The following is a 20,134-nucleotide window of genomic DNA, read 5'->3' as shown; positions in this document are numbered from 1 at the left end:
AAAAAAAACTTTTCAGTATTAACATTAGTGAATCAAATGAAAGTTCAGGAACTACTTCAAGCCATACTAACAACATAGAAGAATCTACTTTCGACATCTCCGAGATCAAGTAGCAGAGTCCACCTGATTTAGTCCAATTCATGCAACAAATTTGTTCAAGGTACCAGTTTGAATTAAACAAAGGAAGTTCCAGGGTATGCAATATGTTTTTATAGAACATACCATGATCCAGAAACAATGGTATATAAACAAAAACCAGACCAAGAATCTGAATTGCACATTCAATTTCTCCACTCTAAGAAACAGAGTTTGCCGAGTCTATCTTGATATTACAAATATAAAACTAAATTTGTTGGTATTGATTCAATCAAATCAAGTACTCACAAAAAAGAATTAACACCAGGACTGACTTAACTCAAATGGATGGCCGATGCAATTTGCCAAGGACATGAGTACTACTCTACAATGACCAACCACTCAAATTTCCAAATACACCTAGAATTTGAGCCTGTAAGTTTCCCTGAACAACATCAATTTACAGTAACAAAAACAAACAAGAAGACTACCTTTCAGGCACCCAGGGAGGTCAGGAAGGAAGCCTATTTGCCAAATGGCATAATGAAATACCAAGACAAATGCATGATGGTAGCAAGAAGCAACACCTCCAACCAATATCACTCTCGCATTCTCGCCCCAACAACTCGAGCAATTTCCAGATGAAGCATCTCAGCACAAAAGAATAAGCTGAGAAGTTAGAAAAGCTCCTCTGAATTGAATTTGTTCCAGGCTTCCTGTTCCAACTCAGATGTTAGGCATTCTCAATAGGACGAAAATATTAAACCAATAGTACTAGTATTCAACAGGAAATTATAATATTTAGTCCAACTATCAACTATAAAAATAAAATAAATAAAAGACACAATAGAAAAGGTACATTTCATCAAAGAATAAATATCAATAAATATGAGGCATAAGAATACCATGCTAAATGTATAAACTACTATGTACAAGAATTGAATCAGTACTCTAGTGTAAAATTTGCTGTCTCAAAGTGATTACTGGCACACCACTCCACAAACTACTAGCCAACACCAAGGCACATCTTTTTTACAGGATAAGAAATATCACGAAGAATGTCCCAGGTGCTCTTTCTGGCCATCTGTAACTTTCAAATTCTATTTTCTTTATACTCCACAGGACCAGGCTCTGCCAAGAAGGATCACTAAACTGACCAATCTGCAGCCTTAAGGAAAGAATGTTACTGCCAAAAACAGATCACCAACTGAGGGAGGGTGGTGGGAGACTACCCATTCTTTTGTAACCTAGGATTTAATCCAACTTCTAGGAAATAAAAGGAATGATAAATACTCTCTTTTATCCTGATCAACATTTTAACCCCCACAAGCCCAAATAATTGCTACGGAACAAACCCCCCCCCATTCGCCACACTAAAAAATAGACAAAGAAAAACATGCCCCATCTAGCTTGGTACTGTTTTTCTCTTACTTCAAGTCAAAACATTCACGCTCTTTTGAAGCCATGCCATTGAAGGGATTTCCAAACCACTCTAAAGGGTGCGGAAACTAACCACATGCATTAGCTGCTGATTAATTGATGATGCTCCTTTGCCGAAATGCCTTCAAGAATTAAAAGGGAAAAGATATGACTCTCTTTACAGTGTGAAGAAACAAGCCCATTTTATGCATTCAGTGCTCCCCCAGAATTTATTGGTTGCAGCCAACAACTTTGCACAATTTTGTTTACAGAAGCTTTGATAGCTAAGCCTAGTCAACACTCCTGATCATAGTATCATACAACCCAAGTGATCATCATTCTCTGTATGTATGTATATCACATACAGGAGGTAATTCCAACATGGACACAATTTGGACAATCGAATTTTTAGTGAGAAAATTGTGGCCGTCATTGAAGGCCTTATGTGGCAACCGGCAGCGGGATGTAATTTTTACTTCTTATTTTAACATTGACTAAGCAGGGACCAATGCCTATCTCTTTTATTTAGATATTTGGGCTCAACCATAAATAAAGAAGATGATATAGGGGATAATGTCTCACAAAGAATTAAAGTATGATGGATAAAGTGAAGAGGTGCATCCGGAGTATTGTGTAATTGGTGTATTCCTTTCAAGATTAAAGGAAAATTTTATAGGACAGCAATACGATCGGCTATTTTGTATGAGGTAGAATGTTGGGTAGTTAAGATATGACACATAGATAAACTAAGTGCTGCAGAGATGAGGCTGTTGAGATGGATGAGTGGCAAAAGTAGGAAGGATAGAGTAGGGAATGACCATATTAGAGCTGAATTGGAAGTTACCCTGATACATGAAAAGCTCCGAGAAATTCATTTAAGGTGGCAGAGAATGTTCAACAGAGGCCTTGGGATACACCAGTATGGAGGAGTGATTTGATCCAAATTGAAGGATCTAAAAGAGCTAGGGATAAGCCTAAAATCACCCTAGGACGAGTAATGAGGAAAGACAAGCATAGTTTAGGTCATGTTTCAAGTACGACCACCAATAGAGCTGATTCCATTGGCTTGGGCTTCTCCCATAGCAGATGTTAAAACCATTCTATCCTAGTTTTTTTCTCCAATGGCCATGTTCCTCTTCGCTGGAATACCAGTAGACCTATGAGAGAGGTGTACTCCAAAGATCTAGACCAGGACAAAGCAAGGTGTTTTTCTCCCCCCCCCCTCCCAGGAACAGTGGAATTTTAATGATCGAAAGAATGAACAAACCATTTAGTAGAAACGGGAGAAAAATGGCATCTTATATTTCTGTCAGATTACAAATGCTTCCCCGTTATTGGTGCATGATTCCCATCATAAAAAAAAATAAGTTTAGACAACCGGTTTCCAGCTACATAGTTACTTTGTCATCCAAGGTTGAGATTTGGTCATTCAAGTCCAGATCAGATCCATGTAGAAACTGCTTCCCACACTCTTCGAGTGAGAAACCTTTATCCTAAATTATTCTGACAACTAAAAGATTTTATTGAAAAAAGTAGATGGTACAGCAGATAGTTTACAACAACAAACATAGGTCACAAGGACCAGAAAAGACAGAAAAGTCACATAGTAGGACAGGGAACAAGTCTGCCTATGGACTCTGGTCCCAGCTAACTCATCTGCTAAGACAATTGCAGATTAGATCCTCCAGGAAAAAGACAAATTGACAGTCCTAACAATTCTAGCTTCTCTTATAAAAATGCTTGTTCTTCCAAGGGTCTTTGGACTTGGAAGGACAGCCATTTATAACCAACATGGTGTCACGCTTGATAATCAAATCAGGCCATCTGTGGCCTGAGTAATCCTCAAGTCATCCTATGATAGCCTTCAGCCAAGTCAATCACTAATTGGACCTGAATAAGCGCATGCAACGTTGACTTGGTGATCTCTAAGAATTCCAAAAATGCCCATTGGACCAAGATTGCCCATAGAATTACCTGCACATCTAAGATTCAATTCCTGTGACGGGTGGATTTCCATCGTGATGAAGCCGAGGCTGTTGAATGATAGAAGATGCCACCTGTTCCTTAAATTTCATATTGTTTTGTCAATAAATTAAAAATGGTAAAGTTATGCATTCTTTGTGATGACCAACGACTACAACTGATTCAAACTTCCAATCATTATACTATCAGTAGGGTATGGTCATAGTTGGCATCCAGGCACTTTGTTGGTGTCACTTTGCATCCAGGCCCCCTGCAACGCCTTGGGACACCTAGACGCTGTGACAACTATGGTCATGGTCTGGGTTATTATTGCACGTCACAAGAATTATTTTCACAAAGCCCTGATTAGCATCTCTTGGTATAGGTTCACCCTATATGGTGAGGTAACTGTAATCATTTAAGAAAATCAACACAGAAATAAGGAAATTTTCATACTTGAATCACAAAAGAAAAATAAAAGGAGCTCTCTCGTGCCTTCCCTTGTTCTTGCATTTGAATTGCTGGTTACACGGGAAAATCTGATTCCACTTAGACCCTTCCATGACCAAACAACTTCGAATACCAAATCAATCAAACCAACACTAGGATAACAGAAGTAAACAGTATATGATTCGAACTATACCATGCCATTCTTCCCGTGCTTGACATGGACATCACATATAACAGAAAATGCCCTTTAAAATTCAAGTCTGTATGGCTAACAGATACAACTTATTTGTGAAATGGTCACCATCAGTCACAGGATATATATGCTTTTTTCCAACTAGGTTACACCAAATTATGAATGGTCAATTTAACAAATCAACAATAATAAATCAAAATTTTTATTGACTGGAGAAGTACTGATTTTGATTATATAAACTACATTGGTTTCAAATAATAAAGTACCTTAAGAAGGTCGAATACTTTTTCTGCAATGTATTTCTGTTGAAGATTAGCACCTTTCTGCTGTACCTTATCAGGATGGATACACAAAGTTGCTTTTCTGTAAACCTTTTTAACTGAGGCACCAGTTATCAAATCGGTCAAAGAAACAGGCTGCCAACCGCATTCAGGCCAAAGCACCTGGTCATGATTAACTGAATTTTAGAAATAACTTGGCATGTGGAATAATAAGCTATACATGATTATTAACCAAAAAGACCAAAAAACATTTCAAACATGTCTAGAACAGGATCCCATGTCATTCTCCCCCTCTAGCAACAACAGAAAAACGGATCCTTTCCTGAGGAAGCAGATAATAACCTTCTACAAGGTTAAGACTTCATTGAATTTCTTACTTATTTTACCTTGAACATGGGTCAACTCATAAAAATGATCTATTACAAAAATAGAATATTGAGGACAACTAGGTAACTGCTCATCTGAGAAATAATGGCTAGTAAACTGGAAAAAGATATGCTAGTAAATGAATCATCCAACTTCCATGAAACTTGGGTAACATCAGATGAGTTAGACTCTATTCTCGGGGACTCTCAATCAAGACTATAAACCTTCTTAAACAACCTGAATTTTTACTTTGACAGGGCCCTCAATACAGCAGGACCAGAAGAGATCTGTGAGAGCATTTTTCAGGGCAATGAGGAAACCCACTTCATGAATCCTAGAACTCATCAAGATTGCAGCATATGAGACAAGACATGGAATTTTCCCCCAACCACGATATTACCTTTGGTTAGCTTTCTTTCAAGACTATGTCCATTGAATTTTCACTTTAAAATGAAACCTGCAGTACCTCACCCATCATAAAATCTCAAGGAATTTCCCGAAACTTTTTTTTGTCAGAACTTGATAGTTCTTTACTAGTACTTTATATGGAAGCCTCAAAACTCATCCAGATTGTCTCCCAAGGATATCTCCAGAAATATTGTTATGCTAGAAACTCTCTTCATTCTTGTCTAGTATTTTACTTCATATTCATTGAAGTTTGGTTGAAATTAAGAACCTTGCTGGCTAGATACTTCAACACTTCAATTTAAGCGACAAGAGATGCTAAGTTTCCATAAAGGAATGTTTTACCGCATCGATGACCTATTGGCTGTGGTCAATAGAACCATAAATCAGTAAAAAGTTGATCAAGCAGTTCAAATTAGTAGAGTGATATTGGAACTAAAAGTTGACTAGTCTCAAAATTAGTAAAATTCATTTTCTGACAAAGAACTTGAATGACTGGAATGTTGAACAAATGGTGCAGCACCATTGTTGGAAGGGAAGAAAAGGAGGGAAGATTGGTTTGGTGACTGGTAAATAGAGGCTGCTACGCAGTAATTTCTCAATATAATTCCTAACTAGACCTAACAGAAGTTCCTCCCCATTTCAGGTAGTACAGATGAAGGGATTGCCAACAAAACTCAAGTCTTTCAGCGGAGGCCCCTGATAGCGATCCAACCATAGATCATTTGATCTCTCATGGAGTTATTGTCTCCTAATGCTTTCCTGTTGTGGCTATGATCTGATCCTTCAAAATACAGGTTACTCTTTGTGATGATATCAACATAGGCAGGGTTACATCCAGGGACCAGGGATGTAGAAGACCTATTACAGAACCGAAATGGATTGAACTCAGATGCTGGGTGATGATATTACGGTCTCATTTGCAGTTGCCTGATGCAGGTGCACTTCCTTGTACCAAACCAAATCCGTTGAGGAGCCCAGATGGGGATGAACTATAGTTGTCAAGGCGTCGCCTAGGCGCCTTGGACGCCATGAATGGTTTGTCGGTGTCACCTTGCTTTTTTGTCCCTCTCCACCGCCTTGGGTCACCTAGACAACGTGACAACTATGGATGAATAGGGTCCAGTTAGATTTTTGGTTCAATACGATATTTAGAATTTGTTTTAATTGAGAAAGATATGTAATATTTTTATTTTGGGGCTAGCTATTAAACATGTCGGAAATTTTCAATTTGAGTGTTATTGAAATCTATTTTAGTTAGTCTAAGTATTAGGAAGTAATTAGGAGTCTTTGATTTTGGGGTTTTATCAATACATGTGTAGCCCAATGAAGGGGTGGATTGATAATGAAATGATGAGTTAATTTGTTTGGGTAGAAGCCTGCACGGCTGTGTGTGTGTGATTCCCTCCCCCCCACCCTTCCTTCTTCTCTTCCTCCTCTGTTTTCCCTTTTATACCCACTTCTGGTGCGCACAGCAGCAACCCTTCGGTTGTGAGCTAATCTACCATTCTACCCCCATCCCTTCTCCTTTTCCCTCCATCTTCTAGGCGTATGGTCACATGCCCTGGGCGACCTGAACAGTTTAATCCCATGCCCAAAATCCACTCCTACTGGGGTTATAGTGCTGCAACTGAAACCCAATATGTTCCTACCACTGCCTATTTTAGAGGCTTGCCTTTTGTTCGGTGCTTATTGGTTGATGTCCCTATGGTCTTGATTTGGTTGAATAAGGAATTACCATCCTCCAGTTAACCTGTTTCAGCAACTTAGTGGCCTGGATTGAGGGCTGAACAAATCAGGAAGAACTCTTCTGCTGGAATATGAATTGAAGGTCAAGAAGTAATAGGCCTTTGAAATTACAACGAATGGATAGGGTTTTCAAACCCGGGTTCCGCTTCAACTTGGTATCAAAGCAAACCAAACCGATGGATTTAACACTCTACTAGAGATCCGTCAACAAATTCAACTTGTACGAGAGAAACTCAACAAGACTCAACAATACTCTGCAACAATGCAAGGAGACTAAGTGGCAATGCACAGAACTCAAGTACCAATTCGTGGTCACATTTGATCGTATGGAATCTTCCTTCAACAAATTGATCTCAGTCATTGAGCAATGGGTGGACGAGCTAGAAGACGAGTCATCAATGATCAAAGAAGAGATGGCGCCGATGATTGTTGAAGATCAATTTGTGGATAAAATAAATCGGTTGATCTCTTGAGTGAACCAACCAATTTTATATTTCTAAGTCGCTACTTCAATAACGAACTTTGCATTGCGGATTTCATACAGTCAAGGATGGATGCCGATCAATTTGATTATCTCATTTGACAAAACTTATGGTAGAGTTTCTCTCAAATCCAGGGAAATCAATGCAGGTTCACTTCCTTGGACTAGCCCAAATCCAATGGGGAGCACAGATGAGATGAACTGGGTCCAAGTAGATTTTTGGTTCAGTAGGATATTTAGAATTTATTTTTTGGGGAAAGACATGTAATCTTTTATTTGGGGGTAGCTATTAGACATGTAAGGAAATTTCCAAACTGAGTTCTATTAAGTTTCTATTTTTGTTAGTCCAAGTTTTAGGAAGTAATAAGGAACCCTTGATTTTTGGGTTTTATGAATACATGTGTAACCCAACAATGGGGGTAGCTTACTATTGAAAAGATGAGTTGAGTTGTTTGGGTTGAAGCCTGTGCGGCTATGTACGATTCCTTCCCCCACCCCTCTTCTTATTCTCCTCTGTTTTCTCTTTGTTAACAGGAAGAATGAGAGAATGCTTGTGTGTCTTCTGTTGATCACACAAGTCCTCTATTTATAATATAAAATCATGATAGAATCATGATAGGAGTCATGGCTATCATGATAGAGTCATGATAGGAGTACAAAACAAAAAAAAAAAAAAATAAGGTGTTTACAATTATACCCCCCATCCAACAGCCCCACTCTAACTAAGGTCGGTGGACAGGGGAAAACCCCCAATGTGCCCCTGCGGCACACTAATCCTTATTCCAACACTCCCCTCAAGTTGGTGCATAGATGTCACACATGCCCAGCTTGACTAAACTAGGATGAAACAGCTTTCCAACCAGTCCTTTAGTGAACACATCAGCTAGTTGATCACCAGACTTCACAAAAGGAACACAAATCAAACCAGCATCCAACTTCTATTTGATGAAGTGTCTATCAATCTCTACGTGTTTGATTCAGTCATGTAGTACCTGATTACGAGCAATACTGATAGCAGCCTTGTTATCACAGTAAAGCATCATAGGAAGACGAATAGGTACACCAATATCATCCAATAGTGTACGTAACCATAGTAACTCATAAATCCCCTATGCCATGGCACGAAATTCTACTTCAGCACTAGATCTAGCCACCACATTCTGCTTCTTGCTGGGGCCAAGTGACAAGATTCCCTCCTACAAAGATACAATAACCAGAGATAGACTTTCTATCACATGAGCCAGCCCAATCAGCATCTATATAAGCTTCAACTCGGAGGTGATCATAAGGAGATAAGAGGATCCCTTTTTTTGGAGCTGACTTCAAGTTTTGTAAGATACACATAATAGCTTCCATATAAAAGGAATAGGGATCATGCATAAACTTAGTTACAGCCACAACAATGTCAAGTCGTGTATGTGAGAAATATATCAATTTTTCTACCAACCACTGGTAGCGGCCTTTGTCAACTGGTTCACCCTCCTTTTCCTTGAGATGGCTAATAGCTTCCATAGGAATATCAGAAGAATGACAACCCAACATACCTGTCTCGAATAGCAGATCAAGGATGTATTTCCTTTAAGAGAGAAAGATGCTTTTTGAGGACCTGGCAACTTCAATTCCAAGAAAGTACCTTAACTTTCTAAGATCCTTTATCTCAAATTCTTTCACCAGAAAACCCCTGAGATGATCAATCTCAGTGCTATCATTTCCTGTTACCATGATGTCATCCACATAAACATGAGTATAGTAACTTTTTCACCAGACCACTTTATGAACAATGTGTGATCAGCATTACTCTGCTTATAACTCACAGATGTCATGGCCTTGTGAAATCTTCCAAACCACGCTTTAGGTAATTGCTTCAAACCATAGAGAGCACGCTTCAGCTTACATATTTTGCCTTGAGTTCTTGTGCTAGAAAAACCTTCACCAACTCCCTCTTCACTAGCTTCTTATAAGAAGGGCATGACAGAGATGGAGAAGAGGATAGAGGGTAAACACAATAGGAATAGAATGGAATACCTCTATTGTAGACAGCCTCTCCCTTATATAATCAAGCAACCAACTCTTAGTAGGAAACCTACTATGAGTCCAATTACAACCATAGACTAACTAAAGTAAATAACAAGTTACCAACTAATTTGGACTATGACTCGAACACTAACTCAACCCCTCATGGTACAATATTCAACAATGTGGAAGCCTCTCAAGCCCCCACCCCACGAGGTTATATGACTCGTGTTCCTACCTAACACCATCAATTGGTTGTGTTGAACTCTACATGATGAAGGATCAAATATTCTTACGTTCCCTATTTATACAGAACCATTACAGGTCACTAAGGATCAAATATTCCTACCTTCCCCAATTTATACATCACCATTATAGGTCGTCAAACATTTGATCCGCATTGCGCTGCTGAAAGGATATTCTAATCTCTCCAGAAAAAAAAAATGAGGAGGTATCTACAAATTATAAATCTGAAAAGACAAAGTACAAATCAATAGAGCGAAGCATTTACAGGTGGGTTATATTGCCAGTAATAAATACTAAATCAGAACTTGCACCCCATCCCCCTCCCCCCACCCCCCCCAAAGGAAAAAAATTGCCTCCAAGATGTCAGACCATCAAGGAAATTGGTTATCCTTAAGAAGCATAAAACAACGACATCCAAATACACGATTGGATAAATTTTTGTTAGAACCAAAACTGCTACAAGACAGGAAGCACGAAACATAAAATAGAACACAGAATACAATGTACATAAACGCACATATTGTAATGTTGATAGCAGAGCACGCAGATTGCCTTCCTTCCCTGCAGCCCAACGCTTAATCTCAATGTCCAGTGTTTCAGCAATCCTCTGAAATTCATGCAGAGCAAGATTACAAATAAGGAAATTCAAGCAACTTCAAGAAAATGTTGACATAGCCATAAAAAATTGGCAACTGAATCAAAACTCATATAAGTAGAAGGAATATGAGAGAGCCATTTTATGTTTTCATGCTCAAAGTGTACCACTTCCATATAATATGATTTGATATAAAACACTTACATGTCTTTCTGCTTGATCCCGCTGAGTTTGAAGGTCACGCTCATTCTTCTCAGCCAGTGCTTTTGCCTATAAAAGAAGGCTAGGTAACAAAAGACTATAGAGGCAACTATTGTAAAGTTAAATTCAAATTGATCAAAAACTTCAATCATATACTAGTCTGATGCAAGTGAATAAGTCATAATACGTATTCCATCATCAAAACATGAAAGGGGGGAAAAACATACCGCACGCTCCTGAGTCCTCTGCTGGCGATCCCATCTGGCTTTCCGTCTTTCCTCACTCTCCCCATCGATTTCCTGAAAATCTTTAGATGGGGAGGATGTCCCTATAGAATAGAGAATGATCAATAAATTATCACAGGTCAGAATCTCGCAGCATAACAATAAAAAACTTGCATGTAAAAGCTAGATTACCTCCAAAAATTAAATTAAGATCATCAACAATATTTGTTGTGGAAGATGCCTTCTTCATGCTTGTTGAAGTTCCAGAAGACGTCCTACGCCCTTCAGACCCAAATGGATCCTGAAACAAATGATACGGAAGTAAATGATATGATCTGCTAGGTTTGTAGCAAATCAAAGTGCAACATCAGTTCCACCTTCCTAGATAACTCACCGAAGTGTTAGGCCTTGGCCTTGGCGCACTTGTTGGTCGAGGACCCATATTACCGAAGAAAGACTCGAGATCATCATTACCATTCTTTTGCTGATTTTCTCTTGCAGCAGCCGCAGCTGCTGCCCTTTCTTTAGCCTCTGAGGCAGCTCTTTCTCGAGCCTCTGCAGCAGCTCTTTCAACAGCTGCTCGTTCTGCTCTAAGCCGCACTTCTGCCTCAGCCCTTGCAACAGCAGCTCGCTCTCGTGCTTCCTTCTCCCGTGCTGCGGCAGCTGCCTTCTCCCTGGCTTCTGCAGCTGCTCTTTCAGCTCGTTCCCTTGCATCAATTGCTGCCCTTCCACGAGCTTCAGCTTGTGCCCTCTGAACAGCAGCCCGTTCTGAACGTTCACGTGCTTCAGCTTGTGCCCTTTCAGCTTTTAGGCGAGCTTCAGCAGCTGCTCTTTCGCGTGCTTCTCTGGTAGCCCTCTCCACAGCTTGTCTGGCCTTCTCCATTTCAATCTCCCGAGCTCTCTCTCTCTCCCTCTCAATTCTCCTTTGTTCTCTTTCTTTCTCCTCTCTCTCTCTTTCACGATCTAATCTCTCTTGATTCTGCCTGAGTTCCCACTCTTGAGCATCTTGCTGGACCGCTTCCCTACTTCTTGCAGCCCTTGCAGTTTCTCTCTCCCTTACTTCCCTAGCATGCTTGAATTTTGCCTCAGCTCTATCCATGGCCTCCTTCATAGCAGCAGCAGCAGAGTTTGTCTCTATGTCTTCTTCACTAGATAGAATGTCTGCACGTTCATCAGCATTACTTCGGGACCTACCCATGGCAAAGTCTTCAAGTTCATCAATTGAAGAGACACCAGAGCTCTTTGCTGAATCAGGGACTGTCCTAGGACTCTGGAAGTTTTGAGTGGAATGCGGAAAGGTTGGGTATTCATTAACCTTCTTTGTATTTACAGGTGCAAAAGAACCTTTATCTCCTTTCAGAACTTGTGCTGGTCTAGGAGGAGGTCTTGAAGGTGGTGGAGCACTTGTAGGTTGTGTGAAAAGTGGGATCTCAGAGACAGTCAACCATATATCATCAGCACCTTCCCAATTTTTTTCAGATTTCGGAGACATATCTACCTCAGAACTTGTTTCATTAGAATCAGCATTTACAAAAGAAGGGCGAGAACCAGTATGACCAGCAGGTTTATTAGAATTCGATGAAACACTGGGAATGTCAAAGAGCGTTTGATGAGATTCCCGATAATTGTCAACAGGCACCTTGAACTGTGAGGTGTCCTCAGATGCCCTTACAGAAGATTTCCCAATTGACTCTTTGCCAGCAGAAGCATCCGTGCTACCTGTCCTTAAAGGGCTTTTTTCCCTCCCTCTGTTACTCATCTCAGGTGAAAACATGGGCACAGATTTCCCCAGGCTATCAAGAGGATCCATATCATCCAATACCATCCCACTACGTGTCAAACCTTCAAACTTTGCACTTCCAGGATTACTGGGCTTACTCATTTGTTCCAAAGGATCAGTAAACAGGCCTGCGGGTGGATAGGCTGATGAAGAAGTTGATTCCAAGACTACAAAAGGATCATCTATCATGCTGGCAGTTGATTTAGTTGAAGGAACAGTAGTAGACTGCTGAGGCTGATTTGTCTCTGAAGTTGCTCTGTGGAAAGAATATAATGTTTCCAAGACCAAATATTAATTAAGTTCTGACATATCAGCCTGACTATCATTTAAATAGAGAGACATAAATGAGAGGCACACTCAATATAATCTTTGAAAATTGATTAGAAAAGATTCATGTCATGTTACCTAATTAAACAATGAAAAATTGAAGAGCATCGGAAGCACCACAGATACTTTTTTTTTCATCATTCATAATTCAGAAAATAGGTACCAAACATGGGTGAATGATCAAACACCAAATAACTGGGGTATGCAGGAAACCAATTGCAAGCTAAAAAAGTGATGAAAATATCAACAGCAACACAGCATTAAAAACAAAATCTCTCTCAGAACATTCAGTCCAAACTTTCGACAAGTCAACAAATAACAACTTAACAGATGCTGATTAACAAGTTCAATTGCAAATTGAACTTATTCCTATTTCAGCATATCTTTCTTCATAATCTTCACTCAAATTTGACCAAATAAGGGGGGAACCCATCTCCAAACCTACAGATATATTAAAAATAGGATACATCCTTATGACATGAATAATACTTGATGGATGGAATATGAACGTCAAGTTCAACAGTCTGGTACGTGTAGTGTACGCAAACAAGAGGGAGTACGATTTCCTATTCTTTATGAATTTGACATTATGACTGCAGCCTTCTAAATCTGAAGCCATCTTCCTATTCAATATGGTTACAAGATAAGAAGTTGACATTTGACCAAATATTTATTCTTGTGTGCCTTAAGGGGCGCAATGAATACATTCATGTTTAGTATGAATTTACTAATTAAAAATTAGAATCAGAAACAGTTACTTTATGTACTACCCATAGAAAACAGAATCTAAAGAACCTACGATATCGGTACAATATACATATTACTTGAATTTTGAATATTACTTGTGTAATATTAATCAAATCAATCCAGATTTTCAAAAATCTCTGATACATATATTAACTGTATTTTTCAAAAAATTCAATCGCTGGTTCAAAAACTTCTTAAATTAAGAAGGGCGTACCACACTCCAACCACTTATGGGGTATGGGGAGGCTCATATCTACGCAGCCTTACCCCTGCTTTGCAGAGATGCTGTTTCCCAACTAGATCCCGTGACCACTAGGTCGAAATGGAGCAATCTTACTGTTGCACCGAGGTCCACCCTCACATTCAAAAACTTCTTAAATTGTTCAGCATAAAACATTTTTGCAGAAATACAATATCTCCGAGAACATATATTTTCTGATTAAGGTATGGACTTCAAAATCTAATGCCGCAATGTGCATGCATATTTCCATGTAAAAATAATGGATGCAGACAAACAGGCTTATTTATGACAAACAAATGTTGGAATGTGATGCATCAATGGATCTGCTTGTGGTGAGCTTAAGAGAGATAAGTGAAAAAGAAACTGGGAGGTCAGGGGCTGTTCCGGGACTGTGAACAGTACCCATGAACAGTAATTTTAGAAGAAAGATAAGAGAGGAGAGAAGGGAGGAGAAATACGAGAGGCAACAGCCTCAATATATATAAATCAACTAAATCACATTAATCAAATTGTGCCTAGGGTGTGGCAGCCCTCATTATTTATAATAATGAAGCAACATTGCATAATTAGAAGCTCTTCATAGCTAAGGAAGAGTTATCAAAATAGAAAGTAGAAGCTTAATAACAACTAGAATCTTATAGACGAAGATAATTATATAAAGAAGCCACAAATAAAACCCACAATTCCAACAAGTAGCCAAAAGATCTCAACAGAATATTCTCCAAATATTTTGGTCGATTTCCTCTAGATATCCTCCATATATGCTTGTCAAGCCCCAATCAACTTACTTTTAAGGAGACCAGAAATCTTCAGCAGTAGATAAGATCCCCATCTAGGAATCCTCGGAGCCAATGGGCCCCACTACTAATACTAAATTAAAATATTAAATTTGTGCACCCCCTTTGGACCTAAGATTGAGGCTTACAATTGAGCCCATTAAAATAAAACTCAAAAGAAAAAAACCATAACCAAATACTATCAAAACATGTCCAAAATAGAAAATCAAACCACATCCAATGGTGGTGATCATGCTCCTGCACTAGAACGGGTTTTACATATAGCGGGCTAATGGTCTAATAGGTTATCTTATGGATACTTTAAAAGAAACTATAGTATCGATACTATGCAGGATCACGAATCTTATTTCAGTTTCCCAGTAGAAATAGGATTACCCAAATTCCCATATCCGATTTTACATGGCCTATGGGTCCTTGTTTCCAGGTTCGAAACTTGGAAACAGCCTCTCTTGCAAAGAGGGTGTTGCAAAGCAGGGGGGTAAGGATGCGAACATTTGCCCCTCCCAAACCCTACAGTAGTGGGAGCCCCATGCACTGGGTTGCTCTTTTTTTATGGGTCCTTGTTTGACAAGGATTTATACTCTTAAGAGTCATACTTATAATAGGTTTATTTTAAGAGGCTGCAAGTGTGTCTGAGATTCCAAATCCCGAAGCGTTTGGTATTCTTTACCATGCTTCCCCTTCATTAACAATATTCACTTCTCTACATAAACTGTCGAGATATCGCGAGTATATTTTTGGTGATTCATAAACTGTGTTTGTTGATGAAAAAGCATTAATATAAAAGGTTAATTGGTACCCTCTCAAGCATCAAGACATTGTATGGGAAAGCTAGCTCAAGCAAGTGGAATAGTGGACGGAGTCATCGAGTGAGCATCTCAATGGAAGATCTAAGATAAGCTTGAATGACAAGTGGCATGATTGGAGAAGACAATCTAGAAGACTCAAGCTTCACTTCAGTAGGCCCAAACTCATTAAGGGTTGAAGCATTCAAATTAAAGATCAAGTTTCAAGGAACCCTAAAGAAGATCAAGAATTCAGAATTAGTTTCAAACTTGTAAATATATTTTATTTCCTAAATGTTGTAATGGTGATTCTGAAAAGGCCTAATTAGCTCACCGAAGACATAAAGGAACAACACCCATAACTCAGGTAGTTAAATTTGTGACTTAGCTCAGTTCGGAGTCAAAAACATTATATTGCGGACATCCGCACTCGAGTGCAGACGTCTCTCAATAATGATGTGTTTTAAAGGTCCTCTGTCTGATACATTTGCACCACAAGACAGCATGGGCATCCACACTTGAACAAAGACGTCCGACTTAACCCCATCCAAGCACGTGATGGATGCAATGCCTGAACTTAGAATGAGTTAGCCATGAAGAGATCGCATGAGATTTATAGGACTTCTAGTCTGCTTTCGTTGGGATTTGGAATTAAGTTGATTGTGTAAGGAGAAAAATTTAAGATTCGTACAGACGGACTAGTCCATGCTGTTCAGAATCCTGCTTCTACACAGTAGTAACTAGTTACATTACGAACAATTTTGAACACTTGCACTTATATTTGGCCTGAACTCAAACATGGAAATCATAGTTCTTTGAGTCTACTTTTCAATGGTTCAAGAATCACGTCAATTCGAGCTCATGCGACTATGCGAGAAAGTTATAGCCAAATTACCATACTCTGTTCAGAAACAGAGTAAGTGCAGATGTCCACTCTCATGTGTTTCTACAGATGTCTGCACAAATCCAAAAATGACCTTTTTATCGTTAGAGAGTCTAACAGATAGTTTTTGCAGACTTTTTGCTTGGCCTATCAATAAAGGACTATGTGGCATTTTTCCACAAGACTTTGGGACATCACTTGCACCGTTGCACATTGTTTAGTCTTGTTTTAAAAAGTTTTTGAGAATCATACCTTGTTCTTTAACTTGTTTTATCTACATTCTAGAGGTTTTATTGTTGCGCTGAAACTTTTGTATTTTCCTTAGAGAGGTTTTGTATCTTCAGTGGGAACACTCGAACACTCTTCAAAGAGAGTTGTTGTGGGAGATTGGTGAATCTCCACTGTTGTAAGTTTTAAGTGATAACAGAAATACTCAGGTTTTCTGTGAGTCAGGAAAACAACCACAGGTTTGCAGTAAGCCAACCAGAAAACTACATTGTAAGGATTTATTGTGATTCTGGAAACCAATTGTGAGAAGCATAGTGGAAAGACCAAGTGTGTGAGCATTGCTTAGTAGTGGATGTAGGCCAGGTTGCCAACCACTATAAATTCTATTGTCTTCATCATTGTCTTTTTTCCCTCCTCTCACCTTTGTTTCTTGGAGCACCTTACCCTTTTGCTTTCATATTTTTATTTTGGGTAAAATTTCTTAATTTGGCATATTATTCCGCATAACCCAATTCACCCCCTTGGGTTGCCACATGATCCTAGATAAGCATGTTTCAATGTTAGAAAGGACACTATCTGTGGTTCATGTTCCCTATGATTCTTACCGTTCATGCCCACTATGATTCTTGCCGAAAATTCAGTTCATCGGTATCATTGAATATGTAATATGCCATAATGTCTACTTCATATTTCTCACAAGTAGACAATGCCATAATGTCTACTTCGTGTAATATTTTTGTAAAATGTGCAGCATTCAACATCTAACCAGAATGTTCTATTTAGAATATGGTGGTGGACTTCAGAAGCATATGCACCATGTTTCTGCACTAATCTGGATCTGTTCTTTCCTTGCTTTGGATAGATTTATGACTGTTTGAGGATAAGTCACGAAGACGATAACATGGATATACATCAGGGTCAAAAAAGAGTAAAATATTAAACACTTTTACCTCAACAAAGTCTCAAACCCCCCCCCACCCCAAAAAAAAAAAAAAAAAAAAAAAAGAAAGAGAAAAAATACATGCATTGAATCATCCAAACAAATGAAGAAACATGCTGATCAGAAAGAAAATGCTCTGTTGTAATGTCTGTCCATACGAACATTTGCAAACTGCTGAAAATCACAATGCTGTTAAGGATTCAGTATTTAGATATTTAAAATCTGGAGAAAGATGTAACGGTCATTTAGGAGTAGCTTCTGATAGAAGACAAAAAGAAGGAAGATGTTTCATGTCGTATGGCCATCTGCAGTGGAGGCCTTTAAGTGCACTAGTAAGGAGTAGTGCTATGATGAAAATTATGAGAGCTAAAAGACCAATAGGTAGAGTGAATTAATTGGAAAGAGATGGTGAGAAAGGATATGTATAGCAAGACAGGGTGGAATGGCGAAACAGGATCCATGATCCCAACCCATTTAGTAGGGTAAATGCTTCGTTTAGTCAATATTTTAAATCCAAAAAACATCTTCTCCAATCACTATGTTAGACATATTAGTTACTCGTTTCAGACACCCAAGCCACCAAAAGCCAAGAGTGAAGACATATAGTGACAGCTGAAATACGATACTAACAATGATTTATTTCACCTTATTCCCATTAGATTGAGAAGAAATTATAAGTACGTCACAAAATGGGATATAGAAAGAGAACCAACAAAAGAGTCACAAACCAAGCTTAGTTGAGGATAAATGAAAAAGGAAATCTTAGTTTCCAAACCGTAGGTATCAATCCCATTTAAAACGTAAATTTCGATTCTTTGAGAGTTTATTAGGAGTGTGAATTTATTCACCCCAACTACCAATCTAAAAAAGTGGCTGGCAATTTAATCCAGTAAGCTACAGATTAGTAAACGAATTGGTGAAAGAACAAATAAAATTCACTCAAAAAATGCATTAGAGTTCAGAAACGAAAGCAAATTGAATCATCAACATATACGATTTGGGTAGCAATTCGAGAATGTACCTGTTCTTCGGAGGACTGCTCCCACCAAAACCAGGTATTAAATCATCAAAATCAGATGCATCATTCACAACTTCTTCCGATCTCCTTCCACTAGAACTCTTGGAATCCGGCTCCTTCCGTCTAAAACTCCCTAACAAATCATCAAATGGAGCACTTTGTTTCGGAGGCGAAGCGATCGACGCGAACACATCATCATTACTTACAGCAGCAGAAGAGCCCTTCATCCCCGGCAACCCATGAAATATATCGCCGTCATCATCATCATACTTAGGCTTATCAAAAACAGGCAAAGATGAAATCTTTGCGCCCGAATCCTTGGATCCTTGAAATATGGAATCATAATCAAAAGAAGAAGCTGAAGAGGCACCACCACCACGAGTCTCCGTTCGATTATCATACTTCGGGGGTGCACCAAATACATCATCGTAACCACCATCTCCATAACCCTGGGTTTTCCGAGTCGCGGTTGAACCAAAGAGCCCGTCGTGATCGTCAAGGAAAGACCCACCAACAGAATTCGAATTCCAGGCGGATTTCGAACGGTTAGAAGAAAATGAAGAGGATCTAGAGTCTCCCCCTGGTCCGATCCCGACATTAAGGTTTCCAGCACTATTAAGGCTACCGGTACCTTTCGATGCCGCCATGGGAGCCGATTTTCCTTGAGGCCTGAACCCAAAATCCCTCGCCAACAGACCAGGAAACTCATCCATTTTTCGTCACTTTAGTTTCCCAGATCTGGGCGTAATTGAGCTAGAAAGAGATTATCCAAAACAGAGGGGTTTTGAGGGTCGAAGCTAATTTAAAGAGAAGTAAGAAATGTGAGATCTAAAGAAAAAGAAAAAAAGAGAGAGAGAGAGATTAAATCGACGGCGTTGAATAAATTCGGTGTCGGTTTTCTGGACTGAGTCGGAGGATGGTGCCCGGCCTCCTCGTCGTCTGGACGCAGGTGGTGAAATAGTTCGGATTCTGACCTGCAGTACCTCTCTCTCTCTCTGCTCTTTTATTTTCCTTTTCCCCTGTTTTTTTATGGGAGACCCTTCTCCCTCAGTGTTTTTTCTTTATTTTGGGTATACTTCTCTCCTTGTATTCTTGAGCTTCTCTAGTTCTCTAAGCCTTTTTTTACCCTTGTATAGATTGACTGACTTCTTCACAAATAGTTAGATTTCTAGTGAAAATGTCTTTGGCCAGAGAGAGAGAACGTGGGTTTTTTGCTACCTGGGATTATGGTGGTGGGTCAAGGGTTGATGAATCCATGGGCCCCACGCTTCTATAATTTTGATTATTAGTTGGAATCCATCTATTGGTTGGGATTAATGGATGGGCCATGTGATCATAATTACCTTAGAGGTGGGATGTTAATTAGTAAATGACTAAATGGTGGAGATTGATTTGTTTACTTTAATAATGTGGGTTGTTTATGGAATTATGGGAATGGAGAGAGCAGAAGAACCTTTGAGAATGATGGACGCACGTAATGTCCACTTTTATGGTAAAACGTAATGTCCAGTTTGTATTTTATATAAGGTGGGTAATGGACTCAAATGGGTGATACCTGATCAGTCTGGGCTTGGGCCCACCTGAACCTAAGCCTGAAATTTGGCTAGCCCCTAGTTTCCAATCTTAGGTTCAATACATTCATGTTAAGGCCATCTGGTATGGATGAATTTTACACCAAATATATATATATATATATATATATATGATATGGATGAATTTTTTTATGGA

At 39.1% G+C, this 20,134-nt stretch overlaps 1 protein-coding gene across 1 annotated transcript; it reads right to left on the bottom strand.

Moving 5' to 3' along the window:
- Positions 1–245: 245 nt before the first annotated feature.
- On the bottom strand, positions 246–19,508 carry LOC122057037 (auxilin-related protein 2-like). The gene is made up of 8 exons (XM_042619031.1): positions 18,410–19,508; positions 11,055–12,696; positions 10,853–10,961; positions 10,664–10,764; positions 10,440–10,505; positions 10,158–10,247; positions 4,366–4,542; positions 246–791 (listed from the first exon to the last, which is right to left on the bottom strand). Exons 1-8 carry the CDS (start codon positions 19,117–19,119, stop codon positions 753–755), a joined length of 2,934 nt encoding a protein of 977 aa, XP_042474965.1. The 5' UTR covers positions 19,120–19,508; the 3' UTR covers positions 246–752.
- Positions 19,509–20,134: the final 626 nt, after the last annotated feature.

The sequence above is a fragment of the Macadamia integrifolia genome, chromosome 2 (assembly GCF_013358625.1).
Source record: "Macadamia integrifolia cultivar HAES 741 chromosome 2, SCU_Mint_v3, whole genome shotgun sequence".
Classification (NCBI taxonomy): Eukaryota; Viridiplantae; Streptophyta; class Magnoliopsida; order Proteales; family Proteaceae; genus Macadamia; species Macadamia integrifolia.
Note: the sequence above shows the minus strand (reverse complement) of the source record. Positions and strands in the feature narration are given on the sequence as shown.